This window comes from Heterodontus francisci, chromosome 2, assembly GCF_036365525.1.
Source record: "Heterodontus francisci isolate sHetFra1 chromosome 2, sHetFra1.hap1, whole genome shotgun sequence".
NCBI lineage: Eukaryota > Metazoa > Chordata > Chondrichthyes > Heterodontiformes > Heterodontidae > Heterodontus > Heterodontus francisci.
The window spans coordinates 221,976,574-222,001,486 of record NC_090372.1 but is presented as its reverse complement, the minus strand read 5'-3'; the positions used below and the strand labels follow the sequence as shown (position 1 = coordinate 222,001,486).

General features: G+C 54.3%; 1 protein-coding gene across 2 annotated transcripts in view; it reads left to right on the top strand.

Annotated features, from left to right (window-relative positions):
- LOC137351644 (alanine aminotransferase 2-like) overlaps positions 1-24,481 on the top strand; it is a 108,210-nt gene extending 83,729 nt beyond the window's left edge. For both annotated transcript variants that reach the window (XM_068016307.1, XM_068016299.1), the window contains 7 exons: positions 2,409-2,652; positions 3,093-3,172; positions 5,170-5,306; positions 6,283-6,457; positions 17,153-17,308; positions 18,178-18,290; positions 21,483-24,481. In XM_068016307.1, coding sequence (XP_067872408.1) covers positions 2,409-2,652; positions 3,093-3,172; positions 5,170-5,306; positions 6,283-6,457; positions 17,153-17,308; positions 18,178-18,290; positions 21,483-21,573 — 996 coding nt within the window. In that variant the 3' untranslated portion in view covers positions 21,574-24,481. The remainder of the gene's footprint in view (positions 1-2,408; positions 2,653-3,092; positions 3,173-5,169; positions 5,307-6,282; positions 6,458-17,152; positions 17,309-18,177; positions 18,291-21,482) is intronic.
- The last annotated feature ends 432 nt before the right edge of the window (positions 24,482-24,913 follow it).

Sequence of the window (24,913 nt, the reverse complement as noted above, 5' to 3'; positions counted from 1 at the left end):
TGTGTCTCTCTCTCTGTCTCTCTCTCTCTGTCTCCCTCTCCCTCGCTCTCTCTGTCTGTGTGTGTCTCTCTCTCTGTCTCCCTCACTCTTTCTCTCTGTCTCCCCCTCTCTGATTGTGTCTCCATCTCCCTCATTCTCTTTTTCTCTCTGTCTCCCTCTCTCTCTCTCTCTGTCTGCGTCTCTCTCTCTGGCTCTCTCTCTCACTCTGTCTCCCTCATTCTCTCTCACAGTCTCTCTCTCTCTCTCTCTCTCTCTCTCTCTCTCACTCCATCTCCCTCATTCTCTCTCACAGTCTCTCTCTCTCTCTCTCTCTCTCTGTCTCGCTCACTCTCTCTTTCTCTCTATCTCACTCTCTCTCTCTGCGTCTCTCTCTCTCTCTCTCACTCCGTCTCCCTCATTCTCTGTCACAGTCTCTCTCTCTCTCTCTCTCTCTCTGTCTCGCTCACTCTCTCTTTCTCTCTATCTCACTCTCTCTCTGTCTGCATCTCTCTCTCTCTGGCTCTTTCTCTCTCACTCCGTCTCCCTCATTCTCTCACAGTCTCCCCTCTCTCTCTCTCCGTGTCTCTGTCTCCCTCAGCCTCTGACTGTCTCCATGTCTCTGTGTCTCTCTGTAGCCCCTCTTCCCCCCTCCCCCCCACGCCTTCATGTGGAGTGTAAATGTCAGCACAGACCAGCTGGGCCGAATGGCCTGTTTCTCTGTTGTACATGCAATGTTCTTTCTCAGTATCAGAACCTTGTTGCTTTTGAGCAACCGACTGCAGTGAGGCACCGTAACTGTTGGCAACCAGGCCCCAGGGCAAATGTAAATTAAAGGTGACAGGCCCAGACATCACTGGAAGGGGTGGAGAGGGAGAAAACTCTGTAAATACTGGTTCAATGACAGCAGTGTGCGAGGGGAATGAGTGGGAGAATGAGGGGGAAGGGGAGTGTGCGATGGGCTCAACGTGAGCTTTCTATAGGCCGTGGGTTCCGTGCTTGTTGAATTCTTGCTCGGGACCTGCTTATTGTTGAATTAATGTTCTGGATTCACTTTCCTCTATTGTAACAATGTAAAATCATTGAAAAATTATGGCACAGAAAAGGCCATTCAGTCCTTCAATACTGCACCGGATGTCCTTTCATTTAAAGCACCTGTCCAGAGAGGGAAATCACTCCCAGTCGACTGAAGCAACTCACAGCTAACACAGAGCGGTGGCCATCGTTGGAATGGTCACTCCACATCACCCAGCGGGAGTGACCTCGATCGGGAGGAGTCAATGGTCACTCCATCACGCACCATGTACAGGAGTGCACAGTCAGCAAAGGGTCACTGGTCACTCCCCATCATCCACAGGTCCCACAGGAGTGAACAAGCAACCTAAGAGATTGGATAGGAGAAAATGAGCCAACATAAAACATTCAGGTGGTGGCAGGGGAGGAAAAGGTTGCAGTGTCTCTGAAATGAGGAAGTACAAGGATAAACACAGACTGCCATTGTCTTTCCAGGTTAGAACAGAGATTCCTGGCCAGTATGATCGGAAAGTTGAAAGTGATGAAAGATAGGAATGGGTAGACAGAAAATAGACTGTCTCGGGTGATTGAGACTTCACGGCCAGGAAACACAGACAGCAGACTGTCAGAATTTAGAACAGAGAGCGGGAGAAACCTCTTCACACAGAGAGTGGGAGGCTGCAAAATTCACAGCCAGGATTAGTGATTGAGGCAGAAACTGTGTCAACATTCAGGGTTCGACTGGATAGAGGGTGAAGTAGCCACATCAGAACAGGCTGGTAGCCATCCACGCATAAATAAATAGCAATGGATTCCACACCCTGCTCCATTATTTTTTATTATTCATTCATGGGATGTGGGCGTCACTGGCTAGGCCAGCATTTATTGCCCATCCCTAATTGCCCTTGAGAAGGTGGTGGTGAGCGGCCTTCTTGAACTGTTGCAGTCCATGTGAGGTAGGTAAACCCACAGTGCTGTTAGGAAGGGAGTTCCAGGATTTTGACCCAGCGACAGTGAAGGAACAGCGATATAGTTCCAAGTCAGGATGGTGTGTGACTTGGAGGGGAACTTGCAGGTGGTGACGTTCCCATGTATTTGCTGCTCTTGTCCTACTAGTTGGTAGAGGTCACGGATTTGGAAGGTGCTGTTGAAGGATTTGCTGTTGTATAATAAGGGGGTGTGAACAGAACTCCCATAAACACTGAAAGTGGTTTCCTTACATCATGCAAACAAACTGAGCAAGATCTTCCATTTATATCACTCCTGATGCCTGCATTGTTTTGGGCTTTAATTAGTTCACTGCTCAGGAACATTTATTCCCCCTGGGATGGAGCAGAGCTCCCAGGAACAGCTCTGTGCCAGCAGGAAGCTGTGTGTCCCATCAGGAATGAATCCGCTCCTGTCCTGTCTCTCCACAGACCACTCTCAAACTGCTGGTGTCCGGCGAGGGCAAATCCAGGACCGGAATCATGATCCCGATCCCACAATACCCGCTCTATTCAGCCGCTATCGCAGATCTCAATGCCGTCCAGGTCAATTACTACCTCGATGAAGACAACTGCTGGGCTCTAAACATCGAGGAGCTTCGCCGAGCACTCAACCACGCGAGGACTCACTGTAATCCCAAAGTACTTTGTACCATTAATCCCGGAAATCCCACAGGTAACTGGAGGCAAGGCTCCTGCCATGGGAACCGGGGAGGGGGCCGCAGAATCCCGGGGAGGGAGGGGGCCCCGGGCAGGATCAGGGCGAGCGAGGGAGGGAGGGGGCCGCGGGTGGCACCCGGGGGGAGGGGAGGGGGCAGCAGAATCCCAGGGAGGGAGGGAGGGGGCCCCGGGCAGCATCAGGGGGAGCGAGGGAGGGAGGGGGCCACGGGTGGCACCCGGGAGGAGGGGAGGTGGCAGCAGAATCCCAGGGAGGGAGGGAGGGAGGGGGCCCCGGGCAGGATCAGGGGGAGCGAGGGAGGGAGGGGGGCCGCGGGTGGCACCCGGGGGGAGGGGGCTACAGACAGGATCTGGGGAAAGGGGCAGTGGGCAGGAATAGTCTCATTGGGTGTCTTTCTTGCTGCTGTAACTCATCTGTTCTCTCCTGTCTCCCTATAGGCCAGGTCCAGAGCAGGCAGGTTATAGAAGATGTGATCCGGTTTGCTGCCGAGGAGGGGCTTTTCCTGATGGCAGATGAGGTAATGTGCTGCTCCCACCTGGTTTTGGAGGGGTGTGTGCTGGTTTTATCCATGGTGGGCACTCTATCACCCGGGGAGCGCTGGATGCGAAGACTTCTGCAGGAGAATGGCCATTGGGAGTTCAGCTGTTCCAATGCCTGATTGCAGTGGGCTCTGTGAATCTGGACTACCCTATGAGCTGTCTCTGCTGTGAGTCCCTGCCCTGCCAGCAGGGATACCTGGGTCGGGATCAGGAGCAGGAACCCTGGCCAACTGCTCCTGCCCTCCTGGGCCTCCCCAATCCCAGCCCAATGGAACTGAGCTCAATGCCCACTCTGGCAGACATGTGCAAATTCAGTACAAAGGTGCAATGTAATTGAGACCCCTGCTCGCTAGTGCTGAGGGTTACACTAGGCCATGTTCCCACTGGGATAACAGAGCTTTGACCTTTTGAATGTCGAGCACAGGGGCCGGGGCAGTGAGTTCAGGAATTTCCATTAACCCCCCGTTTGAACTTGGTCGTTTGTGGCTGTGATTCTTGCTCAGGAATGCAAGCCGAGTCTGCACAACCTGTCCTCATAATTTAACCCTTTTAGCCCCGGGATCATCCTGATGAATCTGTGCTGCCCCCTCTAAGGTCCAGAACGTGAATGCAGTTTCTCCAGACGGGGTCTGACCAGAGCTTTGTACAACTGAAGTGTAACTTCCACCCCTTTGTATTCCAGCTCCCTCGATAAAAAGGCCAACATTCCAGTAGACATTTTAAAATTATTTTACCTGTCCATTAGATGTTAGTGATTTCTGTACATGGACTCCTATATCTCTCTGCTCCTCTACAGTTCTTAGCTTTTCACCATTTAAAAAATACTCTGATCTTTCTTAGGTTCAAAGTGAATGTCCTCACACTTTCCCACATTGAATTCCATCACCACAGTTTTGCCCACTCACTGAATCTATCAATGTCCCTCTGTAAAGGGGGTCAGCAGTGATAGGGATGTGGTGAGCAGATGTATGAATGAGGTTTGGAGGGATTCAGTGGGATGGTGTGTTGGGGGTAATTCAGGGATGAGGGATGTGGTGAGGAAGCCAGAACCAAGGGGGCTTTCTCGTTAAAAGAATTTTTGCCTATTTTTGGGTGTCCGTGTACAGAGGGACAGAAATAGCCTCACTCTTACTCATAGGAGGCCATTCAGTCTGTGCTGTCCGTGCCAGCTCACTGCAAGAGAAACTCAGCTAGTCCCACTCCCTCACCTCTTCCCCGTAGCCTTGAGAATGGGGGATTCATGGTAATGCCATTGAATGTCAAGGGGAGATGGTTAGATCCTCTCTTGTTGGAGATGGTCATTGCCTGGCACTTGTGTGGCGTGAATGTTACTTGCCACTTATCAGCACACTGGGACAACAGAGCTTTGACCTTTTGAATGTCGAGCACAGGGACCGGAGCAGTGAGTTCAGGAATTTCCATGAACCCCCCCGTTTGAACTTGGTCCTTTGTGGCTGTGATTCTTTGGCTGTGAATTACTTCAGGAACTATAAGGACAGAAAATGTCTGAAAAATTCTCCCATCACATTAGATGAAGCATTCGATTCATTTCCCACACACAAGGTGTGATGTCCTGCAGCTCAGACGATTCTCTACAATAAATTTCCTCGACCACATGTCTGCCCATTCCCCCAGCTAGTCCATATCCTCTTCAAGTTTATCTCTATCCTCCTCATAGTTCACAATATTTACCAGCATTTTGTCATCTGAAGTGTTTGAAATTGTGCCTTACACACCCAAGTCTGGGTTATTAATATATATCAGGAAAATCAGAGCTCCGAACACCGACCTTTAACAAACGTTAACAAATACCTTTTGCAAGTCCATGTGCACGACATCAACTGTATTATCCTCATCAACCCTCTCTGATACCTCATCAAAAAACTCCAGCAAGTTAGTTAAACATGATTTACCTTTCAGAAATCCATGCTGGATTCCCTGTTACCTGTTAATTTGTTGCTTTTCTTTCTGGTAGGTCTATCAGGACAATGTCTATGCTGAGGGTTGTCAGTTTCACTCCTTTAAGAAGGTTCTCTTTGAAATGGGTCCACAATATTCCAACACGCTGGAATTGGCCTCATTCCACTCCGTCTCCAAGGGTTATATGGGAGAGTGAGTATACAGAGTGGGCGCGGAGAATGGGGCAGGAGGGGGGAAGAGTAGGCTCTGAGGGCGGGTGGGCGCTCTGACTGGGGAGGGGGGGGAATGGGCAGGGGAAGTGGGTGCTTTGAGTGGGAGCTGGGGGAGTCAGCTCCCAATGATTGAGACAGGGCCCCTCCCCCTTCCCTCCCCCTTTTCCCTACCCCACCTTTCCAGTGACTTTGGTTCTCTTCCCCCACAGCCAATGAATCTGGGCCCATCATTCCTTGGTGTCTCTGGACCCCACATTCCCCTCCAGGGAACAGTTTCCCCCCCCCCCCCCACCCGCCACCCGCCACACTCCTTCCAGATGTCTCTAGACCCCCTCCCCCTTTCCAGGTGACTGTGGACCCCTCCCTACCCATTCCAGCTGTCTCTGGAACCCCCCCCCCCCCAGGTGGCTGTTGCCCCCCTCACCCCTTTCAGATGTTACTGGACCCCCCCCCCCCTCCAGGTGACTGTGAACCCCTCCCCACCCATTCCAGATGTCTCTGGACCCCCCCTCCAGGTGACGGTTGCCCCCCCCTTCACCCCTTTCAGATGTTACTGGACCGCCCCCCCTCCAGGTGAATGTGGACCCCTCCTCACCCATTCCAGCTGTCTCTGGACCCCCCCCCCAAGGTGGCTGTTGCCCCACCCTCACCCATTCCAGATGTCACTGGACCCCCTCCCCCAGGTGACTGTGGAACCCCCGCCCTGATGGCTGAGCTATATGGGCAGTAAGATGCCAGTTTCAGTCTCTGCTGTCTGGTGCTATGCTCACGCCCCAGGAGTCAGGAGCACCAATGGGTGCTGGCTCCTGCTCATTGTCAGTATACTGTGTGCCCTCACTGGTTGAATACCTTGCTGATGCACACTGCCATATGAAAGCTGGATGATGCGCTGGGGGCTGGGGGCTGCTGTCACTGGCTCCTGGATTCCTGCTGGTCTAATCCTAATGTCTCTCTAGGTGTGGTTACCGAGGGGGCTACGTAGAATACGTCAACCTGGACCCTGGTGTAAAGGCACAGTTAATCAAACTGGTCTCTGTACGTCTCTGCCCCCCAGTATCGGGACAGGCCGTGCTGGGAGTGATCACAAATCCTCCGAAGCCAGGAGAACCCTCCTACGAAAGATTCATTAAAGTGAGTAGATTCTAACTCCATATATTCTTCCTGTGTCTCAGGGCAAAGATGTGTTTCACCTTCAACCTCTTTATATATTAAATGCAGACAGAGAGGAACTGAACAGTAACAGGATCAACAGGACTTTCCTACATCATTAGCACTGAAGGTTCGCCCCCAAGTACTCAGTATTTAACCCTGTTTTTTTTTTCTTTTATTTTCTTTTTTTCCCGTTTTTTCTTTTTCTTTTTTTTTAAGGTGGCCTTTATACCCCAGGCCTCTTTTATATTTTCCATGCCGAGGGGACCTTTATTGCTCAGGCTCCCTTTATATACATATTTACAAAAATAACTTTATTAAAACAGAAAAATAAACCAAAACTCAAATTAAAATGCCATTCTCGGCGTCGACAATGCACTCCAGTCCCTGCGGTGCCCACCGGTCACGGAAGGCCTCAAGCGTACCGGCGGACACCGCATGCTCCTTTTCCAGGGACACCCGGGCGTGAACGGAACCGGGGAAGAGGTGCAGGCAATCGGGGAGGACGGAACCCCCGACGGCCCGCAACCTGGACCTGTGAATTGCCACCTTGGCCAGGCCCAGGAGCAGACCGACGAGGAGATCCTCCTCCCGGCCCAAGCCCCTCCGCACCGGGTGCCCAAAGATAAGGAGCGTGGGACTGAAGTGCAGCCAGAATTTGAGGAGCAGCCCCTTCAGATACTCAAAGAGGGGCTGCAACCTCGCACACTCCGTATAAATGTGGAACACGGACTCGTCCAGGCCGCAGAAAGTACAGGTGGCCTGGGAGTCCGTGAACCTACTTAAATGCCTACTGCACGGGACTGCTCTGTGCAGCACCCTCCACCCCAGGTCCCCGATGTAAAGGGGGAAGACTCCCATGTAGAGAGACCTCCATTGGGGTTTCCCCTCGCCGCCAGATGGCAACGCGGACCGCCAGGGCATATCCGGCCGGCTGACGAGGGCGAGGAAGTGGAGAGTGTGCAGGAGCAGCCCGTACAGGAAACCCCTCCGCGCCGATTGGAATGGCACGGAGGGCATTTCCGAGAGGCAGCTCGGGTTGTGCGGGACCGGCTCCCGAGGAGGGTTTCGGGGCCTGGGTCCGATGAGCAGTTCCGGCCGAGCGGGGGTCAGCTCGTCCGGGAGCGGTCCGCACTCACGAGCCCCCTCGCCACCCGCAGTGAGGGACGTCCCGGGGGTTTTGGCTACTCCTCCGCCCGCCGGACCGTCCCCGGAGTCGGCCGCCCGGACAGCCGAGGCGCTCTCCTCCGCCGGCGGGGGAGCGCCCTGACTGGAGGCGACCATGCTCCAGACTCGGAATAGATCCCGGTAAAAGACAGGCAACTCCCTCAGAGAGGCGCGGCTAACGGACTCCACCAGGAGCTGCGTGTCGTCTTGAAGGCAGTGACACTGGCGGAAAAAATATGTCGCCAGCGCACACCATCTGGGAGGATGCTCGACGTACAGGTTTCTCTGCAGGGTCCGAAGGCGGAGAGTCGCAGCCTGGGTGCGGATGCACACCAGCGACTGACCGCCCTCCTCGATCGGGAGACTCAGGACCGCGGCAGAGACCCAGTGTTTCCTCTTGCCCCAGAAGAAATCGACGAGTTTCTTCTGGATCTTGGTGGCAAATACAGGGGCGGGGCCAAAGTGACCAACTGGTACCACAGCATGGAGGCCACCAGTTGGTTTATGACCAACGCTCGGCCCCTGTAGGAAAGCACTCGGAGCAGTCCTGTCCAGCGCCCCAGCCGAGCGGTGACTTTCGCCTCCAACTCCTGCCAGTTTGCCAGCCAGGATTCCTCAGCGGGGCTAAGGTGGACTCCCAGAGAGGAGGTGCGTGGTGCTCCACGCAAAAGGTGTCATCTCCTCCGGCAGGGAGTCCACCCGCCACTGACCAACCAGGAGTCCGGAACATTTCTCCCAATTGATCCTCGCGGAGGACGCGGCAGAAAAGGTCTGCTGGCAGTCGCGCATCCTCCGCAAGTCAACGGGATCTGTGATTGCGAGGAGCACGTCGTCGGCGTAAGCCGAGAGGACGACCCGCATGGCCGGCTCGCGCAGAGCCAATCCCGTCAACCTCCTGAGAAGCAGGCACAGGAAGGGCTCCACGCAGATGGTATACAATTGGCCGGACATGGGGCATCCCTGACGCACTCCTCTCCCAAAGCGAAGGGGCGCCGTCAAGGACCCGTTAACTTTGACTAGACACTCTGCGGCCGTGTATAGAAATCGGACCCAAGTCCGAAAGCGCGCAGAATCCCGAAAAGGTAATCGTGATCCACCCTGTCGAACGCCTTCTCCTGATCGAGGGAGAGAAAGGCGACCGACTGACCAGTCCTCTGGGAAAGATGGATCAGGTCCCGGACCAGGTAGATGTTGTCCTGGATGGACCGGCCCGGGACCGTGGAGGACTGGTTGGGGTGGATCATGTGGGCCAGCACGGAGCCCAGGCGGGTAGACATAGCCCGGGCAAAGATCTTATAATCCGTGCTGAGGAGGGAGACCGGACGCCAGTTTTTAAGCAGGCGGAGATCGCCCCTCTTCGGCAGCAGGACGATGACCGCCCTGCGCCACGAGAGGGGCATCTCCCCGGTCGCCAGGCTTTCCCCCAGGACCCGCACGCAATCGTCCCCCAGGACGTCCCAGAACGCCCTGAGGAACTCCACGGTCAACCCATCCAGCCCTGGGGATTTGCCCCTTGAGAGCTGGTGGAGGGCGCCAGTCAGCTCCGCCAACGTGAGCGGAGCCTCCAATCCTTCGGCGCCCTACGGGCCGACCTGCGGCAGGTCCTCCCACAAAACTCTGCGTGGATCCTCGCTGGACAGATCCGGAGAGAACAACGCACTGTAATACGTCCGGACCAGGAGGCCCATTCCCTCCGGATCCGTGATGGAGGATCCGTCGTCGGCCAGCAGCTCGACGAGCTGCTTACGGACCCCCCGCCATTTTTCCAGCGAGTCGAAGAAGGGTGAGGCGCGGTCCAAAACTTCCAGGATCTGGATCTGCGACCTCAGGTATGCGCCTCGGGACCCTATGAGCTGCAGGTCCCTCAGCGCGCCCTTCTTCTCTTTGTACACCTGCCACAGGGCCGGGTCCACGACGGCATGACCGAGGCGGGACTCCAAATCGAGCACCTCCCTCTCAAGGCGCCCGATCTCGGCTTCCCGCCTCTTGGTCGACCCCTTCGCCTACTCCTGACAGAAGACGCGGATGTGAGTCTTGCCCACATCCCACCATAGCCTCAAGGAGGGGAAACCCCCCCGCTTCCTTGCCCAGTCGGTCCAGAATCGACAGAACGAGTCCCGAAATCGCTCGTCCTCCAGCAGCCGGTTGTTAAAGTGCCAGTACGCGGACCCCGCCCGCGTGCGGAGCGGAGTGAACTCCGCCCACACCAAGCGGTGGTCTGAGCACGGCACCAGCCGCATAGAGGCCGCCAAGACGCGGGAGGCGTACGCCTGCGAAAAGTAGAGGCGGTCGATTCAGGACCCTCCTCCTCCAGACCTCCACGTGAAGGCGCTGGAGTCGGGATGGAGATTCCGCCAGACGTCAACCAAGTTAAGGGAGCTGATCAGTCCCCTCAACTTCTCCACCGATGCTTGGCCGCGCTGGGGACCGGAGCGATCCCCCACCTCGATGGTGCAGTTAAAATCCCCCCCGTGGATGATGCACTCGCCGCTATCGATGGAGCTCAAGATAGCGGACACTTCTTCAAAGAAGCGCGCTTGCAACGCGCCGGTCCTGGGCGCATACACGTTCACAAAGTGGAGCGGCACGCTACCCAGGCGAACGGCGAGGTGGAGCAAGCGGCCCGGCACTCGCTCCTTGACCCCCAAGATCTCCGGCTGAAATGTCGGGGCCAACAAGATAGCCACCCCACTAGAAATAGGGGTGAGGTGACTCATGTAGACCCCACTCTGCCACTCCAGGAGCCAGGTGGCTTCGTCTCCCGGAACGGTGTGGGTTTCCTGCAGAAAGCGCACCGCGTATCTCCCTTCCCTAAGGACTGAGAGATTGTGAAATCTGCAGTGAGACCCCCTGCTGCCGTTGATGTTGAGGCTGGCTATGGTTATCTTCATGTCAAAGGTACTTAAAACCCGTCACCAACAGCTCACTGTGAGGAGGGAGTGGAAGTGCACCTGGCCCTCCACTCCCCCAGCAACCCATTGAGGAACACATTAAAACGGCGCCTCTCAACCAGTTTCACGCCCGCGCGCTTGCTCGTTATCTTCAGGGCAGCACGGACGGACTGGATGATCAGCGCCAGATTCGACCAGCGGTCGAGGGCCAGCTGAACTTTATTGCGGCAGCCCCTGCAAACAGCGAGGAAATCCCAGAGTTCCGCCGTGGGGATGAGGGGAGATTCGGTGGGAGGCACGAGGGACTCCACCACCTCACTGGCGATGGAATCAAGATCATCCTCCGTGCCCCCCACCGAATCCCACTCCTCCTCCGGGTCGTCACCGCCAACGGCCGACACGCCCACCGCACACTGTGGGGCGGACGTCCCGGCCGCGCCAGCTGGTCCCGCCTCCGTCGCGATCCCACCCCCAGGATCGATGGCGGAGGAGTCCTCTCTGGGTTCTATTGTGAAACTGGAGCCTGTAGGCACTAGCGGTTCAGGACCCCCCTCCACCTCCGTCCCCAGGCCAATGAGTGGTCCAGGGGAGACAGAAGTTCCCGACTCCGGAAAACCAGCCGGAGCCGAGACTAGAGGCGGAGAGAGGAGGCCATCTCCCGCTCCGCCAGCACCCACAGGCCCAGCAGATGGGGCAGCATTCTCGGTTATAACCGGGTCGGGTGTCTCTAGGTTGGTGGTGGAATCCGGCTGGGAGGGCCGACCCTCTGGGGCCTCGCCCTCCCCTTCACTCAGGGCAGCCGAACCAGTAGCAGTGGTAGAATGGGCGGAGTCCTCAGGCTCCCCCACCACAAGCTGCGTCCCACTTACCCCTTCAGGAGGAGCCTCATGTACCGGGGCCTTCCCCTCCCCTCCATCCTGAGGAATCGGGAGCTCCTGCCCGGACTTTGTAGCCTTGGTGGTAGCGGTAGGGGAAACCTGGGGACCCGAGACAGGAGACGGCTCCCCTCTAACAGACGGGCCCTGCGCCTCAGGGCCCCTCATTACCTCTGTGGAGGGGTGCCTTCTCCTCTTTTTCCCACCAGGGCGCAGAGGCTCAGAGACCTCCATATCATCAGAGGCCTCCACCTCCACACTCTCCTTTTTTTTATTCACCCTGGGCCTGAGCCCAGCACTGGGGCAAGTTGACTTCCCGAGATCGGGCTTTGTGCTGAGCTCAGACTTGGGTAGTGTCACGGTATCCAGGGGACGCGCCTCTCGATGTTTATTTCTCCTCCGCGCTTTCCTTCCACTTGGACGGTCACCCCCTTCCCTGCCGGAGGCTGTGAAAACCACAGCCTCCGGTACCGACTGAATGGTATCTGGTGGTGGTGTAGTGGGGGTGGGAGGAGGTGCAGCGTCGCCACCCTGGGCCGCCGAGTTGGAGTTGGCAGCCGGGATGTTGGGGCAGTTCTTACGAACATGCCCCACCCCCTTACAGACATGGCACCGCACCCCGTCCAAGGTCCAGAAGACGCGGTAGGCCGTCCCCTGGAATTCTACATTGAAGTGGCCCTCTGTCACCTCCTCCCGCGCCAGCTGCATGAATAACTTGCGGCAGAAGGAGTACACGTGTCGGAGGCTGTTCTCCCGAAGACCGAGCGGGACTGGGGTGAGCCCCGTCTTTACCTCCCCCAGATGGTGCAGGTGGGGAAGGAGGAGCTCACCAGGAACGAAGGGCGGGACATTGGATAAAATGAGCCTTTGCGCAGTGGCCTCCAGGGGGTCCACTGGCAGAAAGGTCCCGCCCACGGTGAGCCCCTTGCTCAGAGCCAGGGACACCGCCCGCTCGGTCTTCAGGAAAAACACTGCCTTCCCGTACATTTTAGAGGCTGCAACAATGGCCGAAGGGCCGACAACCTCGGCCATTACTTTCACGCATGCCTCTATAGTCATGTTCGGGTGGACGTAGCTCTTGACCCCATGCTTCGATGTTAATAAAGCAAACGGTGATGGGGCAACAGGTGCAGCTGCAGCAGCCGCAGCAGCATATGAACGGGAAGGCCCCGCCACCGGCGAAGAGGGGCTTGCCATGGGGTCGCAGAGCTACGCCCACCCCCAAGAAACCAAGCACACGACAGTTTTCTTTAACACAAACAATATGATGGGGGAGGTGGGGATGGGAGTAGAGGAGGATAGGGTTGAAAAGGACAAGGAGAGGAGAGAATAGGTGGCCGAGTGATGTAAGAGAGAGAACAGCTGCGAGGATGTTACAGTTCACTTGGTGGTTGGAGCACCTTCCTGCAGAGTCTATAATTCAATCTTCCAGTTAGGGGAGGGCTCTTCGCCCGGGTCGGCTAGAGCCGCCCGGTTCTCTCCCTTTTCTGTTGTTGTATAAAGATAGTCTTCAGCCGGGCAGCTCCAGCCGTCCCGAGCCACACAGTTGAGGGTGGGGAGGGAGCCCCTTTTGTGCAGGATGGCAGATAAACACAAGACCAAATACAAGGGCTCCCTATAGAATTTGGCAGCCCCACCCCTGGATCTTCTGGTGCCTCCTCCCTCCCCCAACAGTCCAAACAACCAACAGTTCTCTGGTGCTCCAACACCCACCTCTCCAAAATGACTTGCAGGTCTTCTTAATCCTTGAAAAAGTGCAACAGTTCCTCAGTAAATGCAGCTGTCTCCACTCTATAGTCACCTCTTTGCAGTTATTCCACTCTCCACTCTGCAGTTGCTGCAGCACAGGTGCAGCTGCTCCCCCTGATTGCTGGCTCCAAATTGCCCAGCCAATCCCGTGCTGTACCTGTCCTGGGAGTGTTTGATGGGACAGTGCAGAGGGAGCTTTACTCTGTATCTAACCCCCGTTTTTTTTTTTTCTTTTCTTTGTCGAGGGGGCCTTTATTCCTCAGGCCCCCATTATATATATTTTATATGTCGAGGGGGCCTTTATTCCTCAGGCCCCCATTGTATATATTTTATATGTCGAGGGGGCCTTTATTCCTCAGGCCCCCTTTATATACACACTTATATTTTTAAAATAACTTTATTAAAACCAGATAAATAAACAAAAAACTCAAATTAAAATGCCATTCTCGGCGTCGACAATGCACTCCAGTCCCCGCGGTGCCCTCCGGTCGCGGAAGGCCTCAAGCGTACCGGCGGACACCGCATGCTCCTTTTCCAGGGACACCCGGGCGCGAACGTAACCGCGGAAGAGGGGCAGGCAATCGGGGAGGACGGACCCCCCGATGGCCCGCAACCTGGACCTGTGAATTGCCACCTTGGCCAGGCCCAGGAGCAGACCGACGAGGAGATCCTCCTCCCGGCCCAAGCCCCTCCGCACTGGGTGCCCAAAGATCAGGAGCGTGGGACTGAAGTGCAGCCAGAATTTGAGGAGCAGCCCCTTCAGATACTCAAAGAGGGGCTGCAACCTCGCACACTCCGTATAAATGTGGAACACGGACTCGTCCAGGCCGCAGAAAGTACAGGTGGCCTGGGAGTCCGTGAACCTACTTAAAAGCCGATTGCACGGGACTGCTCTGTGCAGCACCCTCCACCCCAGGTCCCCGATGTAAAGGGGGAAGACTCCCGCGTAGAGAGACCTCCATCGGGGTTTCCCCTCGCCGCCAGATTGCAACGCGGACCGCCAAGGCGTGTCCGGCCGGCTGACGAGGGCGAGGAAGTGGAGAGTGTGCAGGAGCAGCCCGTACAGGAAACCCCTCCGCGCCGATTGGAATGGCACGGAGGGCATTTCCGAGAGGCGGCTCGGGTTGTGCGGGACCGGCTCCCGAGGATGGTTTCGGGGCCTGGGTCCGATGAGCAGTTCCGGCCGAGCGGGGGTCAGCTCGGCCGGGATCGCTCCGCACTCCCGAGCCCCCTCGCCACCCGCAGTGAGGGACGTCCCGGGGGTTTCGGCTACTCCTGCGCCCGCCGGACCGTCCCCGGAGTCGGCCGCCCGGACAGCCGAGGCGCTCTCCTCCGCCGGCGGGGGAGCGCCCTGACTGGAGGCGACCATGTTCCAGACTCGGAAAAGATCCCGGTAAAAGACAGGCAACTCCCTCAGAGAGGCGCAGCTAACGGACTCCACCAGGAGCTGCGTGTCGTCTTGAAGGCAGTGACACTGGCGGAAAAAATACATCGCCAGCGCACACCATCTGGGAGGACGCTCGACGTACAGGTATCTCTGCAGGGTCCGAAGGCGGAGAGTCGCAGCCTGGGTGCGGACGCACACCAGCGACTGACCACCCTCCTCGATCGGGAGACTCAGGACCGCGGCAGAGACCCAGTGTTTCCTCTTGCCCCAGAAGAAATCGACGAGTTTCTTCTGGATCTTGGTGGCAAATACAGGGGGCGGGGCCAAAGTGACCAACCGGTACCACAGCATGGAGGCTACCAGTTGGTTTATGACCAACGCTCGGCCCCTGTAGGAAAGCACTCGGAGCAGTCCTTTCCAGCGCCCCAGCCGAGCGGTGACTTTCGCCTCCAACTCCTGCCAGTTTGCCAGCCAGGCTTCCTCAGCGGGGCTAAGGTGGACTCCCAGATAGAGGAGGTGCGTGGTGCTCCACGCAAAAGGTGTCATCTCCTCCGGCAGGGAGTCCACCCGCCACTGACCAACCAGGAGTCCGGAACATTTCTCCCAATTGATCCTCGCGGAGGACGCGGCAGAAAAGGTCTGCTGGCAGTCGCGCATCCTCCACAAGTCAACGGGATCTGTGATTGCGAGGAGCACGTCGTCGGCGTAAGCCGAGAGGACGACCCGCATGGCCGGCTCGCGCAGAGCCAATCCCGTCAACCTCCTGCGAAGCAGGCACAGGAAGGGCTCCACGCAGATGGTATACAATTGGCCGGACATGGGGCACCCCTGACGCACTCCTCTCCCAAAGCGAAGGGGCGCCGTCAAGGACCCGTTAACTTTGACTGGACACTCTGCGGCGGCATATAAAAGTCGGACCCGGGCCACAAAATGCGGCCCGAGTCCGAAAGCGCGCAGAGTCTCGAAAAGGTAATCGTGATCCACCCTGTCGAACGCCTTCTCCTGATCGAGGGAGAGAAAGGCGACCGACTGACCAGTCCTCTGGGAAAGATGGATCAGGTCCCGGACCAGGTGGATGTTGTCCTGGATGGACCAGCCCGGGACCGTGTTGGACTGGTCGGGGTGGATCATGTGGGCCAGCACGGAGCCCAGGCGGGTAGACATAGCCCGGGCAAAGATCTTATAATCCGTGCTGAGGAGGGAGACCGGACGCCAGTTTTTAAGCAGGCGGAGATCGCCCCTCTTCGGCAGCAGGACGATGACCGCCCTGCGCCACGAGAGGGGCATCTCCCCGGTCGCCAGGCTTTCCCCCAGGACCCGCGCGTAATCGTCCCCCAGGACGTCACAGAACGCCCTGAGGAACTCCACGGTCAACCCATCCAGCCCTGGGGATTTGCCCCTCGAGAGCTGGTGGAGGGCGCCAGTCAGCTCCGCCAACGTGAGCGGAGCCTCCAATCCTTCGGCGCCCTCCGGGCTGACCTGCGGCAGGTCCTCCCACAAAACTCTGCGCGCATCCTCGCTGGACGGATCCGGAGAGAACAACGCACTGTAATAAGTACGGACCAGGAGGCCCATTCCCTCCGGATCCGTGATGGAGGATCCGTCGTCGGCCAGCAGCTCGACGAGCTGCTTACGGACCCTCCGCCATTTTTCCAGCGAATAGAAGAAGGGTGAGGCGCGGTCCAAATCTTCCAGGATCTGGATCCGCGACCTCACGTACGCGCCTCGGGACCCTATGAGCTGCAGGTTCCTCAGCGCGCCCTTCTTCTCTTTGTACGCCTGCCACAGGGCCGGGTCCGCGACGGCATGACCGAGGCGGGACTCCAAGTCGAGCACCTCCCTCTCAAGGCGCCCGATCTCGGCTTCCCGCCTCTTGGTCGACCCCTTCGCGTACTCCTGACAGAAGACGCGGCTGTGAGTCTTGCCCACATCCCACCATAGCCTCAAGGAGGGGAAGCCCCCCTGCTTCCTTCTCCAGTCGGCCCAGAATCGACAGAACGAGTCCCGAAATCGCACGTCCTCCAGCAGCCGGTTGTTAAAGTGCCAGTACGCGGACCCCGCCCGCGTGCGGAGCGGAGTAAACTCCGCCCACACCAGGCGGTGGTCCGAGCACGGCACCAGCCGCATGGAGGCCGCCAAAATGCGGGAGACGTACGCCTGCGAAATGTAGAGGCGGTCGATTCGCGACCCCCCTCCTCCAGACCTCCACGTGAAGGCGCTGGAGTCGGGATGGAGATTCCGCCAGACGTCCACCAAGTTAAGGGAGCTGATCAGTCCCCTGATCTTCTCCACCGACGCTTGGCCGCGCTGGGGACCGGAGCGATCCCCCAACCCCGTGCTGTAGCTGTCCTGGGAGTGTTTGATGGGGACAGTGTAGAGGGAGCTTTACTCTGTATCTAACCCCGTACTGTACCTGTCCTGGGAGTGTTTGATGGGGACAGTGTCGAGGGAGCTTTGCTCTGTATCTAACCCCGTGCTGTAGCTGGATGGGTTTTCCTTGGTGCTGGTACTAACCTGTCTCCAAGTGTCTCTGGGAATTCTGGCCTCAGTAAGTGAGGCCCATGTGCCACAGATGTTCATTTTTGTCCTCTGCATGATCTTTCCCCAGGAGAAGCAACACGTGCTGAGCAGTTTGGCAGAAAGGGCACAAATGACGGAAGTGGTATTCAGTGATACCCCTGGGATCCGCTGTAACCCTGTGCAAGGAGCCATGTACTCGTTTCCCAGGATTGAGATCCCACCCAAGGCCATTGAGGCAGCTCAGGTAAAGCTTTGATAACCGCTGGATGATTTGATCCTTCTGATCCACTGCAACCCAGGATTCTGTGGAGCATCTCACATCGTAAACCTCACAGCATTCCATTCAGGACCAGAGGTGTTCGTGAAATATGAAGACGGATAAACATTGGGTCCAAATCTGTACTACCCTTTGCGTAAATAAGTGCTTCTGATTTCACTCCTAGACGGCCTCACTCCAATTTTAATATTTATTCCTATTATTCTCCAATTTTATTCCGAGGAAATGGTTCCTCCCTATCTGTCCAATCCCCTCCCGTTCCCAGGTGTCAGCACCTTCCAGTTCTCATCACCGCCTCCCACCCAAACATAAAGGATTTGAGCAGGCTACATCAGAAATGACAGGGACAGGAGGAGGCCATTCAGCCCCTCAAGCCTGTTCCAACATTCAGTCAGCTCATGGATGATATTTGAGATAATTCCCGATACCATCAAAGTCTATCGATGATACATCACTAACGACATCCCTAGTTTCCCCGAGAAGGCAGTGATGGATCTTCCTGAAGCCTGAGTAGTTCTGATTCAATTGAGCGTCTTTCAGAGGCAGAGTCAACCGCGTTGGTGTGGGTGTGGAGTCATATATAGCCCAGACTGGGTAAGGACAGCAGATTCCCTTCCCTAAAGCTCCGTATTGATTTTTATGACAGCTTCATGGTCACTTTTACTCAGACCAGCTTTTTATCTCCAGATTTTTTTCATTAAATTCAGATTCTCAGGCTGTACTGGTAGGATTTGAACGCACATTCTGTGGCTTGCGAGTCCAGTAACAGAAGCTGTAGAGCAGGGGATCCAAATGCTGCCCCTAACGGAATCTAATTGGCTGTCCTTTGCTGACAGGCTGCGGGACAGGCTCCGGACATGTTTTTCTGTATGAAGCTGCTGGAGGACACCGGCATTTGTGTGGTTCCAGGGAGTGGGTTTGGACAGAGAGAAGGCACCTATCATTTCAGGTACACAGTCGATTTGCATTGCTATAGCGCCTGTCACTAACTCAGAACAGCCTACAGCACTTCACAGCCAGTGAAGGACTTTTCGAGTGCACTCAGTATTCAGATAGTAGATGGGTCTTTGGTTTTAATGTCTCATCTGAAAGACAGGGCCTCTGACAGCGCGGCAGTGCCTCTCCTCCGCCGGCGCAGCAGTGCCTCTCCTCCGACGGTGCGGCAGTGCCCCTCCTCCGCCGGCGTGGCAGTGCCCCTCCTCCGCCGGCGTGGCAGTGCCCCTCCTCCAATGGCGCGGCAGTGCCCCTCCTCCGACAGCGCGGCAGTGCCCCTCCTCCGACGGTGTGGCAGTGCCCCTCCTCCGCCGGCGCGGCAGTGCCCCTCCTCCGCCGGCACGGCAGTGCCCCTCCTCCGCTGGCGTGGCAGTGCCCCTCCTCCGACGGTGTGGCAGTGCCCCTCCTCTGCCGGCGTGGCAGTGCCCCTCCTCCGACAGCGCGGCAGTGCCCCTCCTCCGACGGTGTGGCAGTGCCCCTCCTCCGACGGTGTGGCAGTGCCCCTCCTCTGCCGGCGTGGCAGTGCCCCTCCTCCGACAGCGCGGCACTGCCCCTCCTCTGCCGGCGTGGCAGTGCCCCTCCTCCGACAGCGCGGCAGTGCCCCTCCTCCGACAGTGTGGCAGTGCCCCTCCTCCGACGGTGTGGCAGTGCCCCTCCTCTGCCGGCGTGGCAGTGCCCCTCCTCCGACTGTACGGCAGTGCCCCTCCTCCGACGGTGTGGCAGTGCCCCTCCTCCGATGGTGTGGCAGTGCCCCTCCTCCGACGGTGTGGCAGTGCCCCTCCTCCGATGGTGTGGCAGTGCCCCTCCTCCGACGGCGTGGCCTTGCCACAGTACTATACTAGCAGTGTCAGCCTGGGTTAAGTGCTGAAGTCTCTGAAGTGGGGATTGAGTCCATGACCCTCTGAGTCTGAGATGAGAGTAACAGCCTCTACTCCCTGCCTGGGTCTGTGCTGCTGTACACACTTGAAGCCACTGTTTGTCCATAACACATGTCTATATATGTGATTTTAAATTTCTTATCCTGTTTTCAATTCCCTCCATGTCCTCGCCCCTCCCTATCTCTATAATCTCCTCCAGCATCACAACTCTCCGAGATCTCTGCACTCCTCGAATTCTGGCTTCTTGAGCAAACCCCAATATTACAGCTCCACCATTGGCAGCCATGCCTTCAGCTGCCGAGGCCCTAAGATCTGGAATTCCCTCCCTCAATCTCTCCACTTCTCTCTCCTCCTTTAAGACTCTCCGTACAATCTACATTTTTGACCAAGCTTTTGGTCATCTGACCTAATATCTCCTTTTGTGGCTTGGTGTTAAAATTTGTTTGATAATGACTTGTGTTTGGGATTGAGGGTAATATGTTGGCAGAGACTGAGGTTTGGTTAATGGACATAAACAGACTAGAAATAAATGGGACCTTTTCATGTTGGTGAGTTGTAACTAGCTGGGTGCTACAGGGGTCAGTGCTGGGGCGTCAGCTACTTCCAAGCTATAGCAATGACTTGGATGAAGGGACTAAGTGTAATGGATCCGAGTTTGCAGATGATACAAAGCTAGGTGGGAATGTAAGCTGTGAGGAGGACACAGAGAGGCTGCAAAGAGATATAGACAGGCTAAGTGAGTGGATAACAAGGTGACAGATGCAGTATAACATGGGAAAATGTGAGGTTATTCACGAGTAGTCAGAATAGAAAAGCAGATAATTTTTTAAAAGATGAGAGAGAACAAAAGAACAAAGAAAATTACAGCACAGGAACAGGCCCTTCGGCCCTCCAAACCTGCGCCGATCCAGATCCTCTATCTAAACCTGTCGCCTATTTTCTAAGGGTCTGTATCTCTTTACTTCCTGCCCATTCATGTATCTGTCTAGATACATCTTAAAAGACGCTATCGTGCCCGCGTCTACCACCTCCGCTGGCAACGCGTTCCAGGCACCCACCACCCTCTGCGTAAAGAACTTTCCAATCATATCCCCCCTAAACTTTTCCCCTCTCACTTTGAACTCGTGTCCTCTTGTAATTGAATCCCCCACTCTGGGAAAAAATTTACTCTGAGAGTAAATATTGATCAGAGAAACCTGGGTGTCCTTGTACACAAATCACTGAAATTTAGCATGCAGGGACAGCAAGCAGTTAGGAAGGCAAATAGTATGTTGGCCTTTATTGCAAGGGGATTGAAGTATAGGAATAAGGAAATCTTGCTACAGTTGGACAGGGTTTTGGTGAGACCACACCTGGAATACAGTGTGCAGTTTTAGCAGGTTTTAAGCAGGTCTGTTGAAGTTAGTTCATTGTCTGAGGTTCTGACCTTTTCCCTCCATGTAAAAAAGAGCATGAAACTTCACCTGAGAGAACCATGCAGCTTCTGACACGTGGGAGAAGTTCACACACAGTATTTGCTCACAGGACACAGATTTTTTTTATCCGTTCCTGGCATGTGGGTGTCACTGGCCAGGCCAGAATTTATTGCCCATCCCTAATTGCCCTTGAGAAGGTGGTGGTGAGCTGCCTTCTTGAACCGCTGCAGTCCATGTGGGGTAGGTAAACCCACAGTGCTGTTAGGAAGGGAGTTCCAGGATTTTGACCCAGCGACAGTGAAGGAACGGTGATATAGTTCCAAGTCAGGATGGTGTGTGACTTGGAGGTAGTGGTGTTTCAAGCAATAATCAATTGCAAAGAGTTTGAACATGTTTAGCACGAGAGTAATATTGAAGGAAAGCATGTACAGTATAACAACAACACCTTATTTATATAGTAGCACCTTTAGCATAATAAAACATCCCAAGTTACCTCACAGGAGCATTATTAAACAAAATTTGATATGGAGACAGGTGGCCAAACATTTTGTCAAAGAGGTAGGTTTTAAAGGAGGAAAGCAGGGTGGAGAGGCGGAGGGAGGGAGGGAATTCCAGAATTGGGGCCGAGGCAACTGAATGCACGGCCGCCAATGGTGGAGTGATTAAAATCAGGGATGTTCAAGAGGCCAGAATTCGAGGAGTGCAGATTAGAGGAGGGTCGTGAGGAGATTACAGAGATAGGGAGAGGTTTGAAAACAAGGATGGAAATTTTTACATTTAAGATTGGGCAGTTCAGTGGAATACGCTCTTAAATCATGATTTTCATTGTGTTTTATTGTATTTACTCCCCCTCAGGATGACCATTCTACCCAAGACTGAGAAACTGAAGGTTCTCCTGAGCAAGCTGAAGGCTTTCTACCTGGATTTCATCAAACAGTATTCTTAAACAGCGGAGCCAGCGTCCCCATTCACTGGGGGAGTGGGGGCGGGGATGGGGGATGGGGTAAATGTCACAATATCAAGTGCCTTAGTGAGGGGAACAAATTGCTTGATGTTTAAACAGGTGCCAGGGTACAATGGAAGGAAATAAAAACTAAATTGCAGTCAAAAGAGAGAGATGAGGCCTGAAACCTGACAATGTTGTCAGCAGGGCAGTGGGGAAGGGTTGCTGGGTAAATGCCGAGGTGTAGCGGAAGGATAGGTTTAGTAAAGAATGTCCAGTACAACCTCTACGTAGCGATATCAATGCAATCCTGTCCAAATTAGGTGAAGGGATCCACGCAGGCTAATTAATCCATCGTCTTGTTAAGTCCCGATTTCCAGTTCCAGCACGTATTCTGTTCTTGTTGATGTTGGTTTAGTGCCTCCTTGTTTGATCTTCAGCTTGTTATTGCTTCATGAATATCTGGGCAGGGAGATAGCTGAGTGAGATTTTAATCATCTTAAAAGCTGGGGGCGGGGGAGTGGGGGAGGGTGTGGTCAGAGTTAGATGACCCTCAGTTGGAGTTGCAGCAGTATCACAGGTTCAGGAAGGTGTCGAACCAGCCCAGGTTTCAGCTGTCCTGTGACCCCTGGCAAGTAAGTGTCTGTCAGATGGGATAGGACTGGGCTGAAATAGGAAGTGAATAACAGTTGTTACACAGAGTGGCTCCATCAGCCAATCTTCGGATCATTGCCCATACTCTGAACACAACTGACAATAATATTATTATTGATCAATAGACCCACAAATAACAATATTGACAATCAGCCAAGTACAGTCTCAACATTATGGCTCCCAGTTGTCCATTGAGTTTTTTTATTTTATTCTTTTCATGGGATGGAGGGACTGAATGTTGAAGGTGGTGGATGGGGTACCAATCAAATGGGCTGTTTTGTCCTGGATGGTGTTGAGCGTCTGGAGTGTTGTTGGAGCTGCACCCATCCAGGCAAGTGGAGAGTATTCCATCACACTCCTGACTTGTGCCTTGTAGATGGTGGACAGGCTTTGTGGAGTCAGGAGGTGAGTTATTCACCACAGGATTCCCAGCCTGTGACCTGCTCTTGTAGTCACAGTATTTATATGACTGGTCTAGTTCAGTTTCTGCTCAATGATAGCGCCCAGGATATTGATGATGGGGGGATTCAGCAATGGTAATGTTGTTGAATGTCAAGGGGAGATGGTTAGATTCTCTCTTGTTAGAGTTGGTCATTGCCTGGCACTTGTGTGGTGCAAATGTTACTTGCCACTTGTCAGCCCAAGCCTGGATGTTGTCCAGGTCTTGCTGCATGTGGACTTGGACTGCTCCAGTATCTGAGGAGCTGTGAATGGTGCTGAACATTGTGCAATCACCACTTCTGACCTTATGGAGGGAAGGTCATTGATGAGCAGCTGAAGATGGTTGGGCTGAGGACACTACCCTGAGGAACTCCTGCAGTGATGTCCTGGGACTGTGATGATTGGCCTCCAACAACCACAACCATCTTCCTTTGCACTCGGTATGACTCCAACCAGTGGAGAGTTTTCTCAAGATTCCCATTGACCTCAGTTTTGCTTGGGCTCCTTGATGCCATACTCAGTCCAATGCTGCCTTGGTGTCAAGGACAGTCACTCTCACCTCACCTCTGGAGTCCATGTTTGGACCAAGGCTATAATGAGGTCAGGAGCTGAGTGGTCCTGGTAGAATCTGTGTTGTATTAAGCATATTTCCCTTCTGTAGCTCTGCATGTTGATTGGATCCCATGTGCTGGACACTCAAGTTGATCACTTGGCTTCATGGTAAAAGGTCACGAACTGCTGACCACCCTTTATCAGAAAGGCAAAAGTGGAATTGTGACGTCAATTCACAGGCGACACATGAGGGGGGCAAAAAGCAACAATTACTGCAGTCCGACCAACACCCGAGCTCTGAAATCAATGTGGAGTTAAACCATTCTATTGATGCTTGGGATTTACATCCCAATCACCCTCACACCTGGGGAGAGTTAGCCTAATGCTGAATTCTGCTGAGGGTAAGGAGGATGCTGAGTGACTGTGAAACATGACTATTCCCTGAATCAACTAGTGAATTAACTCTGCACCATTGCTGGGTTGCATCAGTGTGTTTTAGTGATCAAACATGTGAGTTCCTTAATTAATATTTAGTCTCCTAATTAATATTAGTTGTGTATCCAGCACTGAAGTGAGAGTGTGATTAACTTTCAGAACAGGGCTGCTTGATATTTATTCCAATGTTGTGTTAACGCTCTCAATGCCTGAAAATGCACCAAGGAGATTTTATCCAAAAGCAAATTACTGCAGATGCTGAAAATCTGAAATAAAAACAGAAAGTGCTGGAAATACTCAGCAGGTCTGACAGCATCAGCGGAGAGAGAAGCGAAGTTAACATTTCAGATCAGCACCTTAATGTTTAATGGTTCTGTAATTGGTGAATTACTGAGGAGGCTGTGGATTCTCACTCTGGACGATGCATTTACATTACAAGCTTTGTTTATTGGTGTAGAACCAAGTCTGGCAGTCGTGGATGGTGCTAATTTTACCTGGGTCTCAGTTTGATGCGGTAGATAATAATCCTGTGCTACCTCCTAATTGCTAGGAACACTTTTTAATCAGGTACTGTTCTGTTCCTGCCTCAATAAGCTGTTTGATGTACCTTCCTGATTTCCCGTTATTACCTAATGCTGGAATTCATCTATCCTGTGATAAATCTGGGCCATTTACAGAAAGTCAAGGTGGATTCAAACATCTTGAGAAACAGCTGATGGTTTCCTTTTTAAAATACTCTGAGCCAGGGAGGCCGGAAAGATTCAAAGATCTCGTCTTCCAGTTCCCTCTGTCCTGTGTTTCTTTAAAAAATAAACACTTTTAACTCAAACTTGCTGTGTTTCCTGGTTCCTCAATGTTTCACTTTTCTATGCCGGTAACTGTCAGCGTTGCACTCCACATTCTCCCAGGATCATGAAGGTGCAGTACAGGGTGACAGGTACACTGCCTGTGTAAATATTTTATTTTTATTTATTTATTTAGAGATACAGCACTGAAACAGGCCCTTCGGCCCACTGAGTCTGTGCCGACCAACAACCACCCATTTATACTAATCCTACAGTAATCCCATATTCCCTACCTACACTAGTGACAATTTATAATGGCCAATTTACCTATCAACCTGCAAGTCTTTGGCTGTGGGAGGAAACCAGAGCACCCGGAGAAAACCCACGCAGACACAGGGAGAACTTGCAAACTCTGCACAGGCAGTACCCAGAACCGAACCCGGGTCCCTGGAGTTGTGAGGCTGCGGTGCTAACCA